Source organism: Oncorhynchus mykiss, chromosome 23 (assembly GCF_057628025.1).
Source record: "Oncorhynchus mykiss isolate SJ-2025 chromosome 23, ASM5762802v1, whole genome shotgun sequence".
NCBI lineage: Eukaryota > Metazoa > Chordata > Actinopteri > Salmoniformes > Salmonidae > Oncorhynchus > Oncorhynchus mykiss.
In genome coordinates this window covers 9031620-9050387 of record NC_143044.1, presented here as the reverse complement: position 1 = coordinate 9050387, position 18768 = coordinate 9031620, and the positions used below count along the sequence as shown (strand labels likewise).

Below are 18768 nucleotides of genomic sequence, written 5' to 3'. Positions count from 1 at the left end.
TTGATATAATTGGCCTACGAAAAGGGCAGACACAAATACAATATGATGTCCATCTAACCTGGAGGAGGAGATTATTGTCCAAAAACAAACAAAAGTGGCACTGACCCGATGATAAAGACGGTGGATATACAATCATTCCGGGGATTTTGGCTGATGTTCTCCACTGGTGCCAATAAGATGGGCTACTGTTCGCTCAATTAAGTTAAGAATTTTGATCATTTAAAGACAGATTGGAGTCTTGTCATCTCTTTATGAAAAACATTTATTTTATAAGTAATTTCACCTTTATTTAACTAGGCAAGTCAGTTAATAACTTCTTAGGGATAGGGGGCAGTATTCGGAAGTTCGGATGACTGACATGCCCAAAGTTAATTGCCTGTTACTCAGGCCCAGAGCATATAATTGGTAGTTTTGGAAAGAAAACTCCAAAGTATCCAAAACTGTTAAAATAATGTCTGTGAGTATAACAGAACTGATATGGCAGGCGAAAACCCAAGGAAAATCCATCCAGAATTTTACATATTTTTTTTAAAGGTTAAATAACGGTGTAATAGCCTATAGTTTTTTGGGCATGTTGTATGCTCACGTTTTACCGGTACGACCTACCCCCACTATTTATTTTGCCGTACGGACCATACCCCCTGACTCAAAACCACATGTAACTCTCAGCAAGGGCCTCTCTCACTACCATTAGTACATGATGCCATGCTGTAGGAAATCTTGGCGTCCACTCGGCCTGATGCCAGCCCCTTAACCCCCCCACCCTGCATATCCCTTTGAGTTACAGTAGCAGACTGTAAGATTGAGGTCCTGAACAGTCGTAGGCTGCCGACTCAGTCTGATAAAGTGTCTCTTATGTTATCCCTGGTCTTACAGGCCTCGGCATTCCACCCCCCCCCCCCCCCCCACTCCAGGCCTGTGGTATGAGAGCCAACGGCTGGCGCTGCTGACAGGCAAGGCTGTTTTTAGCAGGCCGCAGAAGGTCAGTGCCACTGGGGGAAATTGTGAGGGCTATAGATACCAGAAGTGCCCCCCCCCCGCCCTTTAATCCTCCTTCTCTACTTCCATGGACCCACTGCAGGGGTCCGGGGACCGGGTTGGGATTTAGAGCCTGGGGTTCCCTGTAACTCAGCTTATTTTAGCTGCCCATTGGTGTCAGCAGTGGGTTAATGTCTCCAGTAGCCTATTATGTTCTTATTCTCATGGTATTTTATTGATGTCACTGAGAGGTGATCTGGACTGTTAACCTTTTGCATGAGCAGTCAGGCATTCCCAGGGCAGACTCTAGGACTGCTGTGTTCAATATGGGGTGTCAGATTATTTTCGCGCTTGTTAGCAGAAACTACCGTAAAACGTATATTTTAAACGTTGAGTCTGAAACGGTTGCCTGTCCCTTTTTCGTGTGCAACAGCACACATTTCAGTAAATAAACGGCTGTTTCAAATAGATGCCGGGTCTGAATGAATTGTTTATGAAGTTACCATGAATTACCCTGAATTATTTACGAGGTTTCATCTTTGATTTGTTACATAAAATCATTCAGTAATTCATCAAAAAAATTATGTAAATCACAAGTTATCACCGGTAAGCTGCCAACAGCTGAGAACTGCTAGCTAATTGTCAAGCACAAAAACGGTGTGAGTACAGACCCCTAGATCGGGAGATTGCCCTCTAGTGGCAAAAGTTAGAACTGACAAATGCACAGTTAATAAAGGGGAGAATAATTATTCTGTCAAGGAATTATTCGATGATTTTTTACATTTTTATAGAGTCATACTAAGACAAAGTAAATGTGACAGTGTGTAAATTAAGAAAAGTAAAGAAATGTATTAAAATGTTGAAAGTGAATGCTGAAATTAAACAATTAACTATTCAAATGAGCAAAAGTTGCTTTAAGGAATGTCTGATGTCTGGCTCTAATAGAAGCCTGTCTCTAATAAGCACCTGTTGTTTTCTAGGATTTAAGCAAATAAACACCCGGGCTATTAATTGAAGTTTCTAACCCATAGGGTTTCTTCAAGTATGTGGCTTTTGAAATTACACATAAACACTTCCTCTGTGTAAATTCGGTGTAGACCCTATTTTCCACTGAACGAAGACCATTCTAGCAAGAGACCTTCTGGATGTTGGTAGTTAGACACCTAAATAAATTCTACTGGAAACGGTAGGTGCGTTTTTAAAAAGAGCTTCCCAAACCTGTTGTTAATGTATGTAAACGTATTGGGAAACTTCAGAATGATCTTGTGAAAAAGCATTTTGAATGTAAAAAGTATTTTGTTGGGGATAATATGGATGAATCAAATCAGAAGTTCTGTACACAGATGTAGGATCTTAATTTGAGCCCGTTTGTTACAGAGGAAAATAATCCTGCAGCAACGGGAAATGTGAATTATTATGTGGATTATAATTAATGGACGTTTTTGTAGGGGTTGAGACATTTTTCATAAGGGAAAATCAAGTTTTAAATGTACTGCATTGCAGGGAAGTTCTCCTCAAATTAAGATCCTACATCTGTAGAAAGTGTCATGAAAGTGTCATACTGAAAGGAGGACCAACACTTGTATCACAGCCTCGCTGGCCTGCTGCGGACAAGATGGAATCTCTTCATCAGATCATGGTTTGATGAAGATTTTGTTCATCATGAGTTTGTCCCATGATCTGATGAAGAGATTCCATCTTGTCCGCAGCAGGCCAGCAAGGCTGTGATACAAGTGTTGGGCCTCCTTTCAGTCTACAGTATATATTACTCTTGGCTGGCAGTCACTCTTTCTTTAGTTGGCTACTGTATTTCTTACTCTCTTTCTGCTGCAGCTCCTCTAATTCTGACTTTCTCTCTCTTCCTCTCGCTCCCTCTTTTTCTTTATCACAGGCTCTCTCTCTCTCTGTGCCCCACTTTTCCCTGTGGTTTTTGCCAGGCCCGTAGAACGGGCCCCTTTGTGTGGTGTGAGTGCACAGGAGATTTGAGCTGGCATATCAGCCAGCCATTCACCCAGACATCAATAGACCAGAGTCAGGGTGGAGGGTTAATATAGGTTTTGTGAGCCAGTTGGTAATCCACTCCTCACCCTCAATGCCCTTTTGTTTTTTCCTGGTGCCCATCCATTTCCTGCTATTTGCTTTGTGGGTCCAGTGAAAAACAAACGTTTCAATGAACTTGGATTTTGTAGTTAGACTGGGCTTATTTAGTCAGCAGGGGGAAATGCTACTCATGATTGATGGAGAGAGTGTCTTATTGTAGTCCACAATGAAGTAAATAAAACAAATCGGAGCAATCCTTGTTGCATGTTTTACTCCACTGACTCCAGTAGCAATGTAATCACTGTGTTGCTATCTCATTTCTTGTGTGCCATTATTAGGGGAGGGGGGGGGGCTCAACCCCCATCAAAGTTGCCCATCCCGACTCTATGCCAATTGTAATAGAGTTGACTTGACGAAATCCCTTAGGGTCCACAGTCAAAATGCATGTGGCGTCTAATGTCTCCTCATTGTTTCACCCGAGCTAAAGTGGTTTTGACAAATAGAGAATAATGGGTTTGAAAGCGGTCATGGCAGAAATAGGTTTGGAACAGCTGAGGCTTGTGAATGTTACCAGGCCACCTCAGGTGAACCTCTAGCCAGGGAGAGCGCCTAATCTACAGCTAAGGTCTGAGGCGAGAGGTCAAAAGTGGCCCTGGGCCCTTCCTGTGAAGCAAGGCGGCTGATCTGAGTCATCACCCACGCAGCTGGCCCCAACGGCGGTGGCAGTGACATCATCGCCACGGCAACCTTTGCTTATACTGTATGTCAAGACACTCTGCAACAGCCCCATCTGCCAATTAGAGCTGGCATTTGTGGAGGAAGGGCCATCGCCAATGCCAGGCCCCGCCAGCCAGAGAGAACATGGGGAGGGAGAGAGAGAGACTCGGTGCAGCTGTCTTTTACAGAAGACCTGGCCAACACAAGCCACACCCTCGACCCCTCGAGCACAAAATATCAACACTTCAATTTTATTTATGTTTGATATAAAGTACTTTGTTACTTTGCCTTACTCCAATTTGGTTTATTTCTGACTTTCTTGATTTTAACTCTCCATGTAAGTCATTGAGAACATATTTTAGCCAGTGTTTTCCTGATGAATGGCCAGTGCTTACCTAATCTAACCTCAGTCTCAAGGGGTACCCACAGAAAGTTCATGTGTTGTGCTGGTAGAACTTGAGTAGTCTCATTAACAGTGTGGGCGGAGAGCCCAGCTATAGGACCCAGCCAGGCCCCGTCTCCAGTGGGAGATCTTACACCCTTCCAATGACTCAGACAGCCCGGGTCACAATGGACCAAAATAAGTGTCAGGGAGGGTGTCAGTTTGCTTTGATCCTGCTCATTTCTCCCTTGCGCTCTCTCTCTCCCTCGCTCTCTCTCTCCCTCGCGCTCTCTCTCCCTCGCTCTCTCTCTCCCTCGCGCTCTCTCTCCCTCGCGCTCTCTCTCCCTCGCGCTCTCTCTCCCTCGCGCTCTCTCTCCCTCGCGCTCTCTCTCCCTCGCGCTCTCTCTCCCTCGCGCTCTCTCTCCCTCGCGCTCTCTCTCCCTCGCTCTCTCTCTCCCTTGCGCTCTCTCTCTCCCTCGCTTTCTGTGTGTGTGTGTGTGTGTGTGTGTGTGTGTGTGTGTGTGTGTCTAAGAGACCCTAAGAGACAGTTGTGGGATTTATTCCCTCAGACTAATGTCCGCACAGGCACTGAATACTGTTTGATTTATCACAAAACATTTTGAGGGGTTTGATCAGAAAAACACTTTGAAAGGAAACTATTGTAGTTGCACTAAAACACTGAGGCGTTTTAGTCTCTGTTTCTAATTATTATTTTAATCATGGCCTTTTATATAGCAAAGGGTAAATTAAATTAATAAGCCCCTGACAATCATCCTGGATCCTGTCATTAATGATTACTGCTATCATTATTTCCCCTTCAATATTAATGTGACAAGCCACATGGACACAATGTCTAGGAGCTCCAGTCATACACTATGAATAGCCCAGGAAAAACTCTTAAACACACTGTGTTATAAACCACCCTGATTCAGCAGTGGTGTTTGGCAGTAGAATAGAAAGTCAGTTTTACTAAATGGATTTTGATTTTGCGAGTCAATTAATGTGACATGAATGGCTATTGAAAGCCTTTGAAGGGGCCTTTAGAATGTTGTTGTATCAGTGACACATCTGTCCAACACACTGTACACCAGGAATGTCATTATTACTTCCGTTCGCACACAGAAGATTGTCATCGGTTCCTGTCTCAATGGTCAGTTTCCTTTGCGATACTCAGGACTCCCCGCTAAATACAGAAGCAGGGCCATGAATCGGAAGCTGATGGGCAACCTGGTGCAAGATGCCAGACACCAGATACCACTGTATGAAAGGAGTTGATATTATGTAACACTGCTGTCTGGGCCATACACAGACCACTAACCTCCTTTTATCTTCATAGTGGCAGAGAAGCAGTGGATTAGGAGGAAGGGAGAGGAAACAAGGAAGGGGGAGGGAGGGAGGGAGAGGAAACAAGGAAGGGGGAGAGGGAAGGAACAGGGAGGGGGAGGGAAAAGGGAGGGGAGGGGGAGGGAACAGGGAGGAGGAGAGAGGGAGGGAACAGGGAGGAGGAGAGAGGGAGGAGGAGAGAGGGAGGGAACTGGGAGGGGGAGAGAGGGAGAGAACAGTGAGGGGGAGAGAGAGGGAACAAGCGAGGAGGGAACAGCGAGGGGGAGAGAGGGGACAGGGGGAGGGAACAGGGAGGGGGAGAGAGAGAGGGAACGGGGAGGTAACAGGGGGAAGAGATGTGAGATACATGAGGAAGCAGATTTGGCCGATAACATCAATGTAGACAATTTAAAATCCAGATAATCTTTTTCAATAAAACAGTTTGTTGCAGTTCCATTTCAATGTGACAGTGAATTCATTTCTTTCATGCACAAAGCTGAGAAGCGGATTAAGTTATGATATTTCACTCTTGTTAAGTACAGAAGAAGGATATGCTAGAGAAAGTTTAAACAAAAGGAAAACGTTTGTAAAAAGCAACAAAGTTAGTAAGCTTAAACATTTTCTTATCAAGAGGGATTATTTCCTTAAAAGAGAAGCAACTTGCAATATCAAATCTAAACTTCTGTCGCTTTTGCCAAAGTTTTGTTGTTAATTTCTTGGGTGCTGCAGTGCCCCGAGCTGCCTAATCTCTTGTCCAGCACTGGTTGGTTCCAGTACCTTGTTGGTGTGTTTTAAATGAATTAGCTCTTAACACTGGTCTCAGCAGCTAGTGGCCGGCTCTCCATCTCTGTCAGAACAGTTCTTTGTCAATGACTTGATTGAGTTGAACGGGCAATCTGCAGTTTGAGAAACAACAAACAGCTTGAGGGAGATGGGGTTAGAGAAATGTAACCTCTCTCAAATTCATAGACAAAGCTATGGATGCAAGGACTGACGATCGAAAATGACATTTTTAGCCATGCTTTGACGCTACACAGCGTTTCTTTTTAACAATCACAAAAAACAAGCTTATATGTCGGGTTCTGATGAGGGTACGGCAGTTGTACTGAGCTCATGAGGCATTTCTAAGTCATTTATTTAGGAATCAATGGCTATACACGGAGTATATGAAACATTAGGAGCATCGTTCTAATATTTAGTCGCATCCCCCCCTTTTGCCCTCAGAACAGCCTCAGTTTGTCGGGGCACAGACTCTACATTGTGTTGAAAGCGTTCCACAGGGATGCTGGCCCGTGTTGACGCCAATGTTTCCTACAGTTGTATCAAGTTGGCTGGCTGTGTCCTTTGGGTGGTGGACCATTCTTGATACACACGGGAAAGTGTTGCGCGTGAAAAACCCAGCAGCGTTGCAGTTCTCGACACAAACCGGTGCGCCTGGCTCCTACTACCATACCCCGTTCAAAGGCACTTAAATCTTGCCCATTCACCCTCTGAATGGCACACATGTCTCAATTGTCTCAAAGGCTTAAAAATCCTTTATCCTGTCTCCTCTTTATCTACACTGATTGAAGTGGATTTAACATGTGACATCAATAAGGGATCATAACTTTCACCTGGTCAGTCTATGTCATGGAAAGAGCAGAGTGTTCTTAATGTTTTGTACACTCAGTGTATATCATTCATTTAAGTCCATAAATGGTTGTACATGTAGCAATCACAGATGCTAAACCGTTTAATGCTAAACTTTGCTTAGCTTTTGAAATCTTCAGTGTCTTGCACTTCTCTGTGAAGTCAGTTCCCATTCATCTCATTCTAATTATCACTTAGGCCTAAATTAATGAAGGGTGTCTCTGTCTACAGCCGACTCACTCTCTTCACTTATGGTGCGTGTTAACTGAAGATGATGTGGGCGATGATACTACGGAAAGCCATTCATTTTCAGTGGAGGAGAAGCGAAGTGGGCAGGGGACTGTTGGGTGTAGTGTATTTGAGGTTTCAAAGTGGAAATTACAGACTTGATTTTCCCTTACAAAAAATGTATCACCCCATTAATTCTAATCCACATTATAATTAGCATTTCCTGTTGCTGCAGGATACATTTTTTTCTGTAGCAAACTGGCTCAAATTAAGATCCTACGTATGTACCTAGCACCAGATCTTCCATTATATTGACAAGATAGTCGAGTGATCGCTCTAACAATGGAAATGCATGTCCTCAAAGATGGAAGGCAGGCAGTAGGAGGCGAGATCAGGTGGGACCGGTATAGCCAATGAGAGGGCAGATACAGATGTAGGATCTTAATTTGATCACTCTTTTGTTGCTGAGAATTTTCCGGCTCACTAGGAAATGCAAATTGTGGTGTATTAAAAGTAAAAAGGCTTCTAAAGTTTGTAATTTATGATTAAAGTGCATGCTATTGTTGAGATGTCATTACGTGGCGTATGCTATTGTACCTGTAGACTTAGTCATTGTGCTAATGCTAGTTAGCATTGGTTCGTGAAACTACCTTCAACGTCCTTCATACTGCATGTCGATATTGAAAAATGGTATCCCTAAATTCATTTTCCTAGCCACCGTGCTTCTACATCTGCATTGCTTGCTGTTTGGGGTTTTAGGCTGGGTTTCTGTATAGTACTTTGTGACATCGGCTGATGTAAAAAGGGCTTAATAAATACATTTGATTGATTGATTTGACTCTGGGCAAGTAGTAAATGACCAGAATCTCGCAGAATCCCTTTATTAACAGTAATAATGAATAAGCCACCCTGACTTTCAATATCCTCTCGGGATTTAATGTAGTCGGTTCGATTTTCTTTATTTTATGAACTCTCTCTCTTTCTCTTTCCTCTCTTCCTGAATCGCAGAAATGATTGAGGAAAGATGAAAATGGAGTAAATAAGAAATGCCATGCAGTTTGAACAGGAAGCAACTTATTACTATATACTACCCTTGGGAGTAAAAGACTGAGCTAAGGGTTTTTAGCATGGGGGATATTTTGGGTGACGGAGACTTGAATCGTCTCACGCATATTGGTGACTACTGATGAACGGATCGTCCACTTTCAGTCTTCCACACCTATAACATACTGTGCTACAATTGAGAAAATGACAGAATGTTCCTGGTGGTAGGTTATATATTTTCTCATGTTTCATGAGCTGAAATAAAAGATCACAGAAATGTTCCAAACGCACAAAAAGCTTATTTCTCTCCCTGTTAGGGAGCATTTGTCCTTTGCCAAGATATGCCACACCTGTCAGGTGGTTGGATTATCAAGAAGCTGATTAAACACTCTAAAATGTGCAGTTTTGCCACACATCACAATGCCACAGATGTCTCAAGTTTTGAGGGAGAGAATTTTAATGTTTGTTTATCTACCATAAGCCGCCTCCAACGTCGTTTTAGAGAATTTGGCAGTGCGTCCAACCGGCCATTATAACCGCAGACCACGTGTAACCACACTAGCCCAGGACCTCCACATCTGGCTTCTTCACCTGCATGATTGTCTGAGACCAGCCCCCCGGACAGCTGATGAAAATGTGGTTTTGTACAGCTGAATCATTTCTGCACAAGCTCATGGGCAGGCATAAGCTACGGACAACAAACACAATTGCATTTTATCAATGCATTTTTTTGAATGCACAGCGATACCATGACGAAATCCTGAGACCCATTGTCGTGCCATTCTTCTGCCGCCATCACCTCATGTTTCAGCATGATAATGCACAGCCCCATGTCGCAAGGATCTGTCTACAATTCCTGGAATCTGAACATGTCCCAGTTCTTCCATGGCCTGCATACTCACCAGACATGTCACCCATTGAGCATGTTTGGGATGCTCTGGGTCGACGTGTACAACAGCATGTTCCAGTTCCCGACAATATCCAGCAACTTCGCACAGTCATTGAAGAGGAGTGGGACAACATTCCACATTCAACAGCCTGATCAATTCTATGTGGAAGAGATGTGTCGTGCTGCATGAGTCAAGTGGTGGTCACATCAGATACTGACTGGTTTTCTGATCCAAGCCCCTACCTTTTTTAAGGTATCTGTGACCAACAGAGGCGTATCTGCATTCCCAATCATGTGAAGTCCATAGATTAGGACCTAATGAATTTATTTCATCTGACTGATTTTCTTATATGACCTGTACAATCTTTGAAATTGTTGCAGATTGCGTTTATATTTTTGTTCTGTGTAAATTGTTGCCAGTAACACAGTTAGTCATTAACCCTCTAGATAACATGTAAACAGCCAAACCAGCTCTGCTAGGGCGAGTAAAATGTTCAGAGTGAAGTGTTCTCTCATTTGTGTCTGGAAGAAGCTAGCCAACTTTAGCCAGTTAGCTTGGGTGCTTGACTGCCGTCGTGAAGTCAGAACTCTCAGATCAACCCTACTCCTCGTCAGTGTGCGCTCTGAATGCTACAAGAGCGAAATGCTCTTAATTTACAAACGGGCAATCTGACAACGCTCTGAGCGCACTTTGACACACTGGGGGCAATTTACGAAATTTGATGTTGACCATTGAGTGTCCATTTTTGAAGGGAATTATGATTGTTGACCATTGTGTGTGTGTGTGTGTGCTGACCATCCACAGATCACCCCTGGGAGCAAGGCACAGCAGGGCAACCTGGTCCAGGGTGACATCATCGTGGCCATCGACGGCGTCAGCACTGAGGGCATGACCCACCTGGAGGCCCAGAACAAGATCAAGTGTGCCAGCTTTAACCTGGCCCTGACCATGCAGAAGTACGTACTACACACACGCACAAGCGCACACGCGTGCGCACACACACAGAATAAAGAGTCTCTCTGTGCCCCTCTCCACCTTTCTGTGAGGGCCAACTCTGTAATAGTGGTCTAATTGAAGATTAGACAGATTAGGTGTCATTTTTAGAAAGGAACAAGGGACAGTGACGGAGTGGGCTGCCTCTTATCCCTGCCTGGATGGACAGACCTGGAGCCGATTTTAGAGGTAGAGATGTGGCTTCACTGTCATCTGAGGACTGAGGAGCGAGGGAATGGATGGAGGGAGGGAACATAAATGATGATATTTTCACACCTGTCCTGGCTAAAACTAGAGAACCAAAGATAGCTTTCGTATACTTTTATCTCAGGACAAGCATAAATACTATGTCACTTTTCTTGCTCTGTTGACACGGTATTTTGTCCATACAAATAACCAGAAGTGCACTCAGTGAATGTTTATCAATGTTACTATATGAAAAGCTAATCGGTGTAACAATATTATAAGCAAGCAGCATATGTCTCTGGACCATGATTGAATTTATTAGTTTGGAATAAATGCTTATGTACTGACCCATATCTCACGACCAAACCTAAGGCAAGACAAACCACGAACGCTAATCTGTCTGCAAATTCTGTGTGTTTACTCTGTCACACACAAACAGGAAAGTTAGAGCAGTTGACAGCTCTCGTCGTCCTTCACATTGGCTCATGTCGTATTCTCATTCATTTGAATCTGCTTTGCTGCAAGGCATGACTCCTGCTGAATCATCCCCAGCCATTGATCTACAGCAAACACAGGGGATGCCTTCAATTACTCACACACGCACGCCTTCACACACAATCTCGACTCCCAAGGTTTCAGAGACTAGATAAAGTGATCATGGGGAAAAAAGCATCTCAATAGTTAATGTGTGATATGAACGCTTCATATATCAAACCTTTTAGCAAATGATTAAATACAGCTTGGAAAATTCCAGAAAATAATGTCATGGATTTAGAAGCTTCTGATAGGCTAATTGACATCATTTGAGACAATTGAAGGTGTACCTGTGGATGTATTTCAAGGCCTACCTTCAAACTCAGTGCCTCTTTGCTTGACATCATGGGAAAATCAAAAGAAATCAGCCAAGGCCTCAGAAAAATAATTGTAGACCTCCACAGGTCTGGTTCATTCTTGGGAGCAATTTCCAAACGCCTGAAGGGACCACGTTCATCTGTACAAACAATAGTATGCAAGTATAAACACCATGGAGCCGTCATACCGCTCAGGAAGGAGACGCGTTCTGTCTCCTAGAGATCAATGTACTTTGGTGCAAAAAGTGCAAATCAATCCCAGAACACAGCAAAGGACCTTGTGAAGATGCTGGAGGAAACAGGTACAAAAGTATTTATATCCACAGTAAAACGAGTCCTATATCAACATAACCTGAAAAGCCTCTCAGCATGGAAGAAACCACTGCTCCAAAACCGCCACAAAAAAGCCAGACTACGGTTTGCAACTGCACATGGGGACAAAGATCAGACTTTTTGGAGAAATATCCTCTGTTTCTGATGAAACAAAAATAGAACTGTTTGGCCATAATAACCATTGTTATGTTTGGAGGAAAAAGGGGGAGGCTTGCAAGCCGAAGAACCTCATCCCAACCGTGAAGCACGGGGGTGGCAGCATCATTTTGTGGGGTTGCTTTGCTGCAGGAGGGACTGGTGCACTTTACAAAATAGATGGCATCATGAGGGAAGGAAGATTATGTGCATATATTGAAGCAACATCTCAAGACATCAGTCAGGAAGTTAAAGGTTGGTCACAAATGGCTCTTCCAAATGGACAATGACCCCAAGCATACTTCCAAAGTTGTGGCAAAATTGCTTAAGGACAACAAAGTCAAGGTATTGGAGTGGCCATCACAAAGCCCTGACCTCAATCCTATAGAAAACTTGTGGGCAGAACTGAAAAGGCATGTGCGAGCAAGGAGACCTACAAACCTGACTCAGTTACACCAGCTCTGTCAGGAGGAATGGGCCAAAATTCACCCAATCTATTGTTGGAAGCTTGTGGAAGTCTACCTGACACGTTTGACCCAAGTTAAACAATTTAAAGGCAATGCTACCAAATACTAATTGAGTGTATGTAAACTTCTGACCCACTGGGAATGTGATGAAAGAAATAAAAGCTGAAATAAATCATTACCTCTACTATTATTCTGACATTTCACATTCTTAAAATAAAGTGGTGATCCTAACTGAAGGCAGGGAATTTATGCTAGGATTAAATGTCAGGAATTGTGAAAAACTGAGTTTAAATGTATTTGGCTAAGGTGTATGTAAACTTCCGACTTCAACTGTGTATATATATTTTTTATTTTATTTAGTCAGGGGAAACCCATTTGAGACCAGAATCACATTTTAAAGGTGCCCTGAGCACAGCAATACAAGTGTAGAGAATTATCACCCAAACAAAGATTTAAAAAAAAAAAGTACATTACAAGCTCTTCATTCAATCAAAACAACTGCAGCTCTCGTTCAACACATCTAATACTAGTCTTAAACTGCCCTGGGAGTATCAGGGAAACAAGATGCAATGAGTTCCGCAGGTTATTCCAAGAATGGGGTCCTTAAAACTGAAAGTGGATTTACCTAGATTGGTAAGGACTATTGGAACCTTGAGGGTTAACCATCCCTGTGAACTGGTTTGGTGTCTCATATTTCCTATTTCAACAGTGAAGTGAGGTAGGTTGGAGGCTTTTTCGGGGAGCTTTGTCAGCAAAACGGGAGGTGATCTACGGGACTTTAGTGAGACCAGCCGACTTTTCTGATACAGGAGGCAGTAATGAGAATTAAACCTGTCACCTATGATAAAGCTAAGTGTGCTATGGTAGACTGCATCCAAACGTTTCAGTGCTGTCTGCTGCGGTTTGATAAATGGTGTCACCATAGTTGATTATACAATCTGCCTCCTGCTGTTTAGAGAGAGTCCAGATCTATTTCTAAAAAGAAATCCACTTTAAATCTTAGCTTTTTAACTAGCTCTTCTCTTTAAAAGTTAGATGTTTATCAATCCAAACACCCAGATATTTATAGGCAGGAACCCGCTCGATAAGAGAACCATCCAATGAGTAAATATTTGAATGAATTGGAGAACAACCTCTAAGTTTTGCCTGCATTAAAGTACCAATTTTTAAATCAACGAGGGCTTTCTGTAATGCAACAAAATCAGATTGCAGCTCTAACATAGCTCGGTCAACAGTCGGTGCAATGGCATACATAACTGTATCGTCTACATACAGATGACTATTAGAGGATTTAATAGATAGAACAATATTATTGATATAAATAGTAAAGAGAACAGGTCTCAAAACCGACCCCTGCCGAACACCTTTGGTAATATTGAGGAAATTAGACTTGACACAGTTATTATGCCCTGTCTGTCAGATAGATAGTTCTTAAACCGTTTGCAACCCTCCGGATCCAAGCCAATTTCAAACAGTCTTTGAATGAGTAGGGAATGGTCAATGGCGTCGGAGGCCATTGAAAGGTTTATAAATAAGGCAGCACAATGATTTTTATGATCGAGACAATTTGACACAATCTAAAACAAGCATAGTGGTTGATAAAACCAAACTTGTTCCCATTTTAGAATATAGTGAGTTCTTAGTTGGGAGTTGGTCAAGGATTCTAATATCTTGACTAGGCAAGATAACTTGGAGATTGGGCTGTTGTTACCTAAGTCAGGATCTCCACCCTTATGTAGGGTGAGAACATGTGCCGCTTTCCAGATCTCAGGGATAACATCAGTAGAAATGATCAAGTCAAAAATCCAGGTCAAAGATTCGACAATGAGTGGGGCAGAGAGCTGTAGTAAGAAGGGGTCAAGTGAATCAGTCCTTGTGGATTTTCTTTTTACATTGATCTTTAAATATATCCTAGACAAAAAAAAATGGTTGAAATGAAAATAACCAAGATTGTGTAACTGGAAGTACATCATTCTCTACAATCTGTTTTGAGTTACATAAACTCCCTGTAGAGAAATGTTAGGAATTCTCTAACTATTCTTAAAAAAAAAAAATTAGGCTAGCTGAGGCAAAATGGTTATTAAAATCACCACACATGTCCATTGCGTCTATTATGGGACCAGAGGCTGTCATAACCTGCAGTGGCAATGAGGGGGTGGAGTTTTGTTTCAACGATTTGACCATTTTCCAGTTAGATGGATAACCACCACTCTCAGAAGTATGTGGATTTTGCTTTACAAACCAGAGATGGACATTTGTTTCTCTAAGGTCTGAAGGATTGCCAATCAGACATATAATCAGTCAGTCTAACTTAGCCCGGGCTAATATTTATTTCCCATAATTTCTCAGACAATGCGGGTGTGAACCGAGGATTAGCTCTGTCCTTTACCCTTAGTTTTTTTTATACAGAGCATGCTTATCTGCAATAGCATTAAACAGAGAAGTAAAACAATTAAGGGCCTGATCCGAGTCAGAGACAGATGGCACAGACTCCAAATCTGACAAGAATAACCTAGGCTACTCAGAGATTTGCGTGTGCACCACCGACCAGGTACCTGAAGATGGCGCTGCAGCGGTCTTATGTACTTCTGAACATTTCTGCTGTTTTGTGTGCTTTTCTTTAAGCTGATCCTAACTTTGTTTTGTGCATAATGTGTACATTATAACAAGTCAGAGACACATCAGAATTCGGCATAGACTTGAACCAAGATTCAGTAATAATCCGAAATATGTCCACTTTGGTTTGAGAAGCCAGAGTTACAATAAAAATCATTTTCGAAATCGAACTTCTTGCACTTACATGAGTCAGCCAGGCTGCAGCTGCGGGATTTCAGATCAGACGGAATCTCTAAAACAACCATGCAATGTTAAGGAGATACAGTAGGACTGTACCATTTGCCTCTAACGGGAACGAGAGTTAAAACAAGAGTGAATGAGGGTTACCTGTTGTGGGCCAGGACTGAAATCCCATCACTTTTTTAGTACATTTGCAATGTTAGAACTCAGCATCTTTGCTGATCCAAGTCTCTTTGTTACCAGTTTGTACCGCATTGCATTACTCAGGTCAGTGGCGAAAGCATGTCAGGTCTCACTTCTTAGTCCCTACTGACTTTCTACCTCTCCATTTTGGGAGATTTTGTTTGTTTGTTTGTTCACCTCAGATCCCAGTCATTGCCTGTCAGTTTATGTTCCATTCTGACACTCGGGGTAGCCACAAAAACAAATGGCCTGCACTATGCTTTGTATGTGAAATTTTACTTCAAATGGCATATGCAGTGGACAGGAAAAGAAAAACTAGTGAGTCATTTAAGGGTCACACTCCCAGCCGTCTGTGTACTGTGGCTGGTGTCAGAATCAGGCTGCTCTCAGTAGCAGTTTTTGACACGTTCCTAATATTGAGTTGCACGCCCCCCCCCCCCCCCCCCCCCCCCTTGCCCTCAGAACAGCCTCAGCTGACCCACCCCACCACAACCACCCCAACCTCCCTCCCCTCATCTCCTGTGTGGTTCCACATGCTGTTTTTCATCAGCCGTCTGATTGTTATAAAACGGGGAGTGTAGGCTGGATCGATGACATGCCTGTCCTCCCACTGAGTGATTGATATGAGAGGAGGCCCTCCTGCCGTGCCTTTGCAGAGCTTGTCATTGTCTATATCACCTCTCCTCTTCCTTTCTTCTTTGTTTTCCCAAGAAACACATTTCCTCTTAATTTGTTTTTCTTTTGCCGAACCCCCCCCCCCCCCCCCCCCCCCGCCCCCATTACAGAGACCATGTTTTAAAAAATGGGTTGAAAACAACTCTCACCAGAAGACAGGGAAGAAGACTGCTGGGATAAGAGGGTGTAGTGGATGGAGTTGGATATGACCTCTGCTTGTATAATGTGTGGAGATGTGAGAGTAGTGCAGCGTCTGCGTGCTGTACCCGTGGGGCGTGTGAGCATTGAAGGTGGAGTGGGACCAGAGGACTTACCGAGGGTGGAGAGTGCACCGGAGGAGGGGGGTCCACAGCAGAGCGGAGGCAACCAGAGGCGAGCAGTGGGAGGCGAGTTACAAGTGGATCGGGAATTCAATGAGGCCATTGGGAAGAAGGGCTTACATTTTGTGCACTTAAACGTCCGAAGCCTACTACCGAAGATCGATGAGATACGCCTGTTGGGTTGCAAATCAGAGATGGGTGTCTTATGTTTTACTGAGACATGGTTGGATTCATCTGTTTGTGACTCAGAAATTGAGATAGGTAATTACTCTGTTGTCAGGGAGGATCGGAATCGGAACGGTGGGGGAATATGTGCGTTTGTAAGATCAGACATTGCTTTTAACGTCTCATCGGATTTAAACGCTGATCTGGAGATTGTCTGGCTGGATATCTGCCTTCCCAAAACCAAGCCGATTTTGTTGGGGGTGTGTTCTAGGCCGCCTAAGCAGAATGCATTCTGTGAAGGTCTTGAAATTGTGTTGTCAAACTGTAATGATTCACTGTTTTTTGTTAGGGGATTTCAATACTGATGTCTGGAAAAAGAAAAGCCCAACCCACAATGTATTTATGCACTTTTGTAGATCACTTGCTCTGACCCAAATGATAAAAGATCCCACCAGGATATGTGAAACAGTGCAAAGTACAATTGACACAATATTGGTTTCTGATAAATCTAAAATATCGCAGAGTGGAGTAATAGTCTATGGAATCAGTGGTCATTTTATTCCATTTTGCACAAGGAGGATTTTTAAAGATAGATTTAAGTGTCACAAAACCGTTAGAATCAGAGGACTCAAAAAAATGCTGTGTAGAAAAGTTTAGGGAGGAAGTGGGTAAAATTGACTGGTCACCTGTGCTGGATAGTGTATGGGTAGACAGTGCCTGAGAAGCCTTTAAATGTAGATTCCTTGATATGGTGAATGTGATGGCTCCCATTAGACGGGCCAGGGTAAAGCAGAGATCTAGCCCTTGGTTTAATCATGAGATTTTAGAATCTATCCAAGCAAGGAATAAGGCCTTTAAGAACTCTCAAGAGCAACATGATTTTGTCCTATATAAACGTCACAGAAATGAAGCACAGAGCAGGATGGATGAAGGTAAGAGGGGTTACTTTGCAGAGAAAATAATTGAAAACAAAAATGACCCTAAAAAGCTTTGGAAATCATTTAAGAAACTAGGCTGTAATAGTACTACCAAAAACAAACAAAACAGTATTGGACTGAACATCAAAAGGGAGATGGTATATGAAAATATATATTTTACTTCTGTTGCCAGCAAGCTGGTTAGCAAGCTGCCCACCAGTTCTGGTCTGTATGGAAGCAACCAAGTCAAGAAGTATTATGTAGAGTTAGGGGTTCAGCCAAACTCTTTTTCTTTTACAAAGGTAGCAACGGACCAAAATAGTCAGAATGCTGGCAGAGCTTAAATGCTCCAAAGCCACAGGCCTGGATAATATTCCTGCAAGGTTTCTAATAGATTCTGCTGAGCAAATTGTCCCTTGTATTACCCATATTGTTAATCTCTCTCTTGAACAAGGCATCTTTCCCAGGGACATGAAACAAGCTAAAGTTATACCTCTGTATAAGAAGGGAATAAAGTCTGACCCTGGGAATTATAGGCCTGTATCTATCCTCTGTGTAACATCAAAGATCCTGGAGAGAATTGTACACGAGCAAATGTATGAATATGTTAACAAGCAGGGTCTAATGTATGATTTTCAGTCGGGTTTTAGAAAAACATACTCCACTGATTCATGTCTACTTTACTTGACTGACTTCATCAGGAAAGAGATTGATGAGGGAAATCTGTGTGGAATGGTACTGCTTGACCTACAGAAGGCCTTTGATACAGTTAACCACTGTCTCGTAATCTCCAAACTGGAGGCACTGGGATTATGCAGTATCCCTCTAGGCTGGGTAAAGTCCTATTTATCAGGAAGGGAGCAAGTAGTAGAGGTAAATGGTTCACTGTCTCAGACTAAACAAATGAGTTGTGGCGTTCCGCAGGGGAGCGTGCTTGGGCCTCTGCTGTTTTTATTGTATATTAATGATATGAAAGATGCTTGTTCTTGCAATCTTTTTCTTTATGCGCATGACTCTACACTTCTGGTGTCTCACAAAAGTAAAACTACGTCTGAAATCAGAGTGGAGTTAGGGGGGGGGGGGGGGTTCTGACTACTAAAACCTCTGTTACCTACTTGGGATGTATCCTTGATGGAAGCTTGGGAGGTGTGAGCATGGCCAATATGGTGCTAGGGAAGGTTAATGCCAGAACTAAGTTTTTGGCTAGAAAGTCCAAGCTGCTTGATAAGGACTCCATGAAAGTGCTAGCTACTGCCCTTATTCCGTACTTCCTGGTTTGGTGGCTTATCTAAACTTATGAAGGGGAAGCTCAAGCTAGCCCAGAATAAGTTGATCAGGGTAGTATTGAAGGTGAGTCCACATACTCACATAGGCAGGAGCTGCTTTCAGGAACTAAACTGGCTGCCTGTTGAGGCTAGGGTGTCCCAGATTAGACTAGGTTTGGTTTACATGAGTATTTATGGTCCTGCGCCCAGATTTCTAAGTGATTACTTTCCTCGTGTTAGGGATGCACACA

General features: G+C 43.0%; 1 protein-coding gene across 31 annotated transcripts in view; it reads left to right on the top strand.

Annotated features, from left to right (window-relative positions):
* LOC110503086 (LIM domain-binding protein 3) overlaps positions 1–18768 on the top strand; it is an 82403-nt gene that overhangs the window by 20681 nt on the left and 42954 nt on the right. For all 31 annotated transcript variants that reach the window (XM_090216734.1, XM_090216726.1, XM_090216731.1 and 28 more), the window contains one exon: positions 10036–10187. In XM_090216734.1, coding sequence (XP_090072860.1) covers positions 10036–10187 — 152 coding nt within the window. The remainder of the gene's footprint in view (positions 1–10035; positions 10188–18768) is intronic.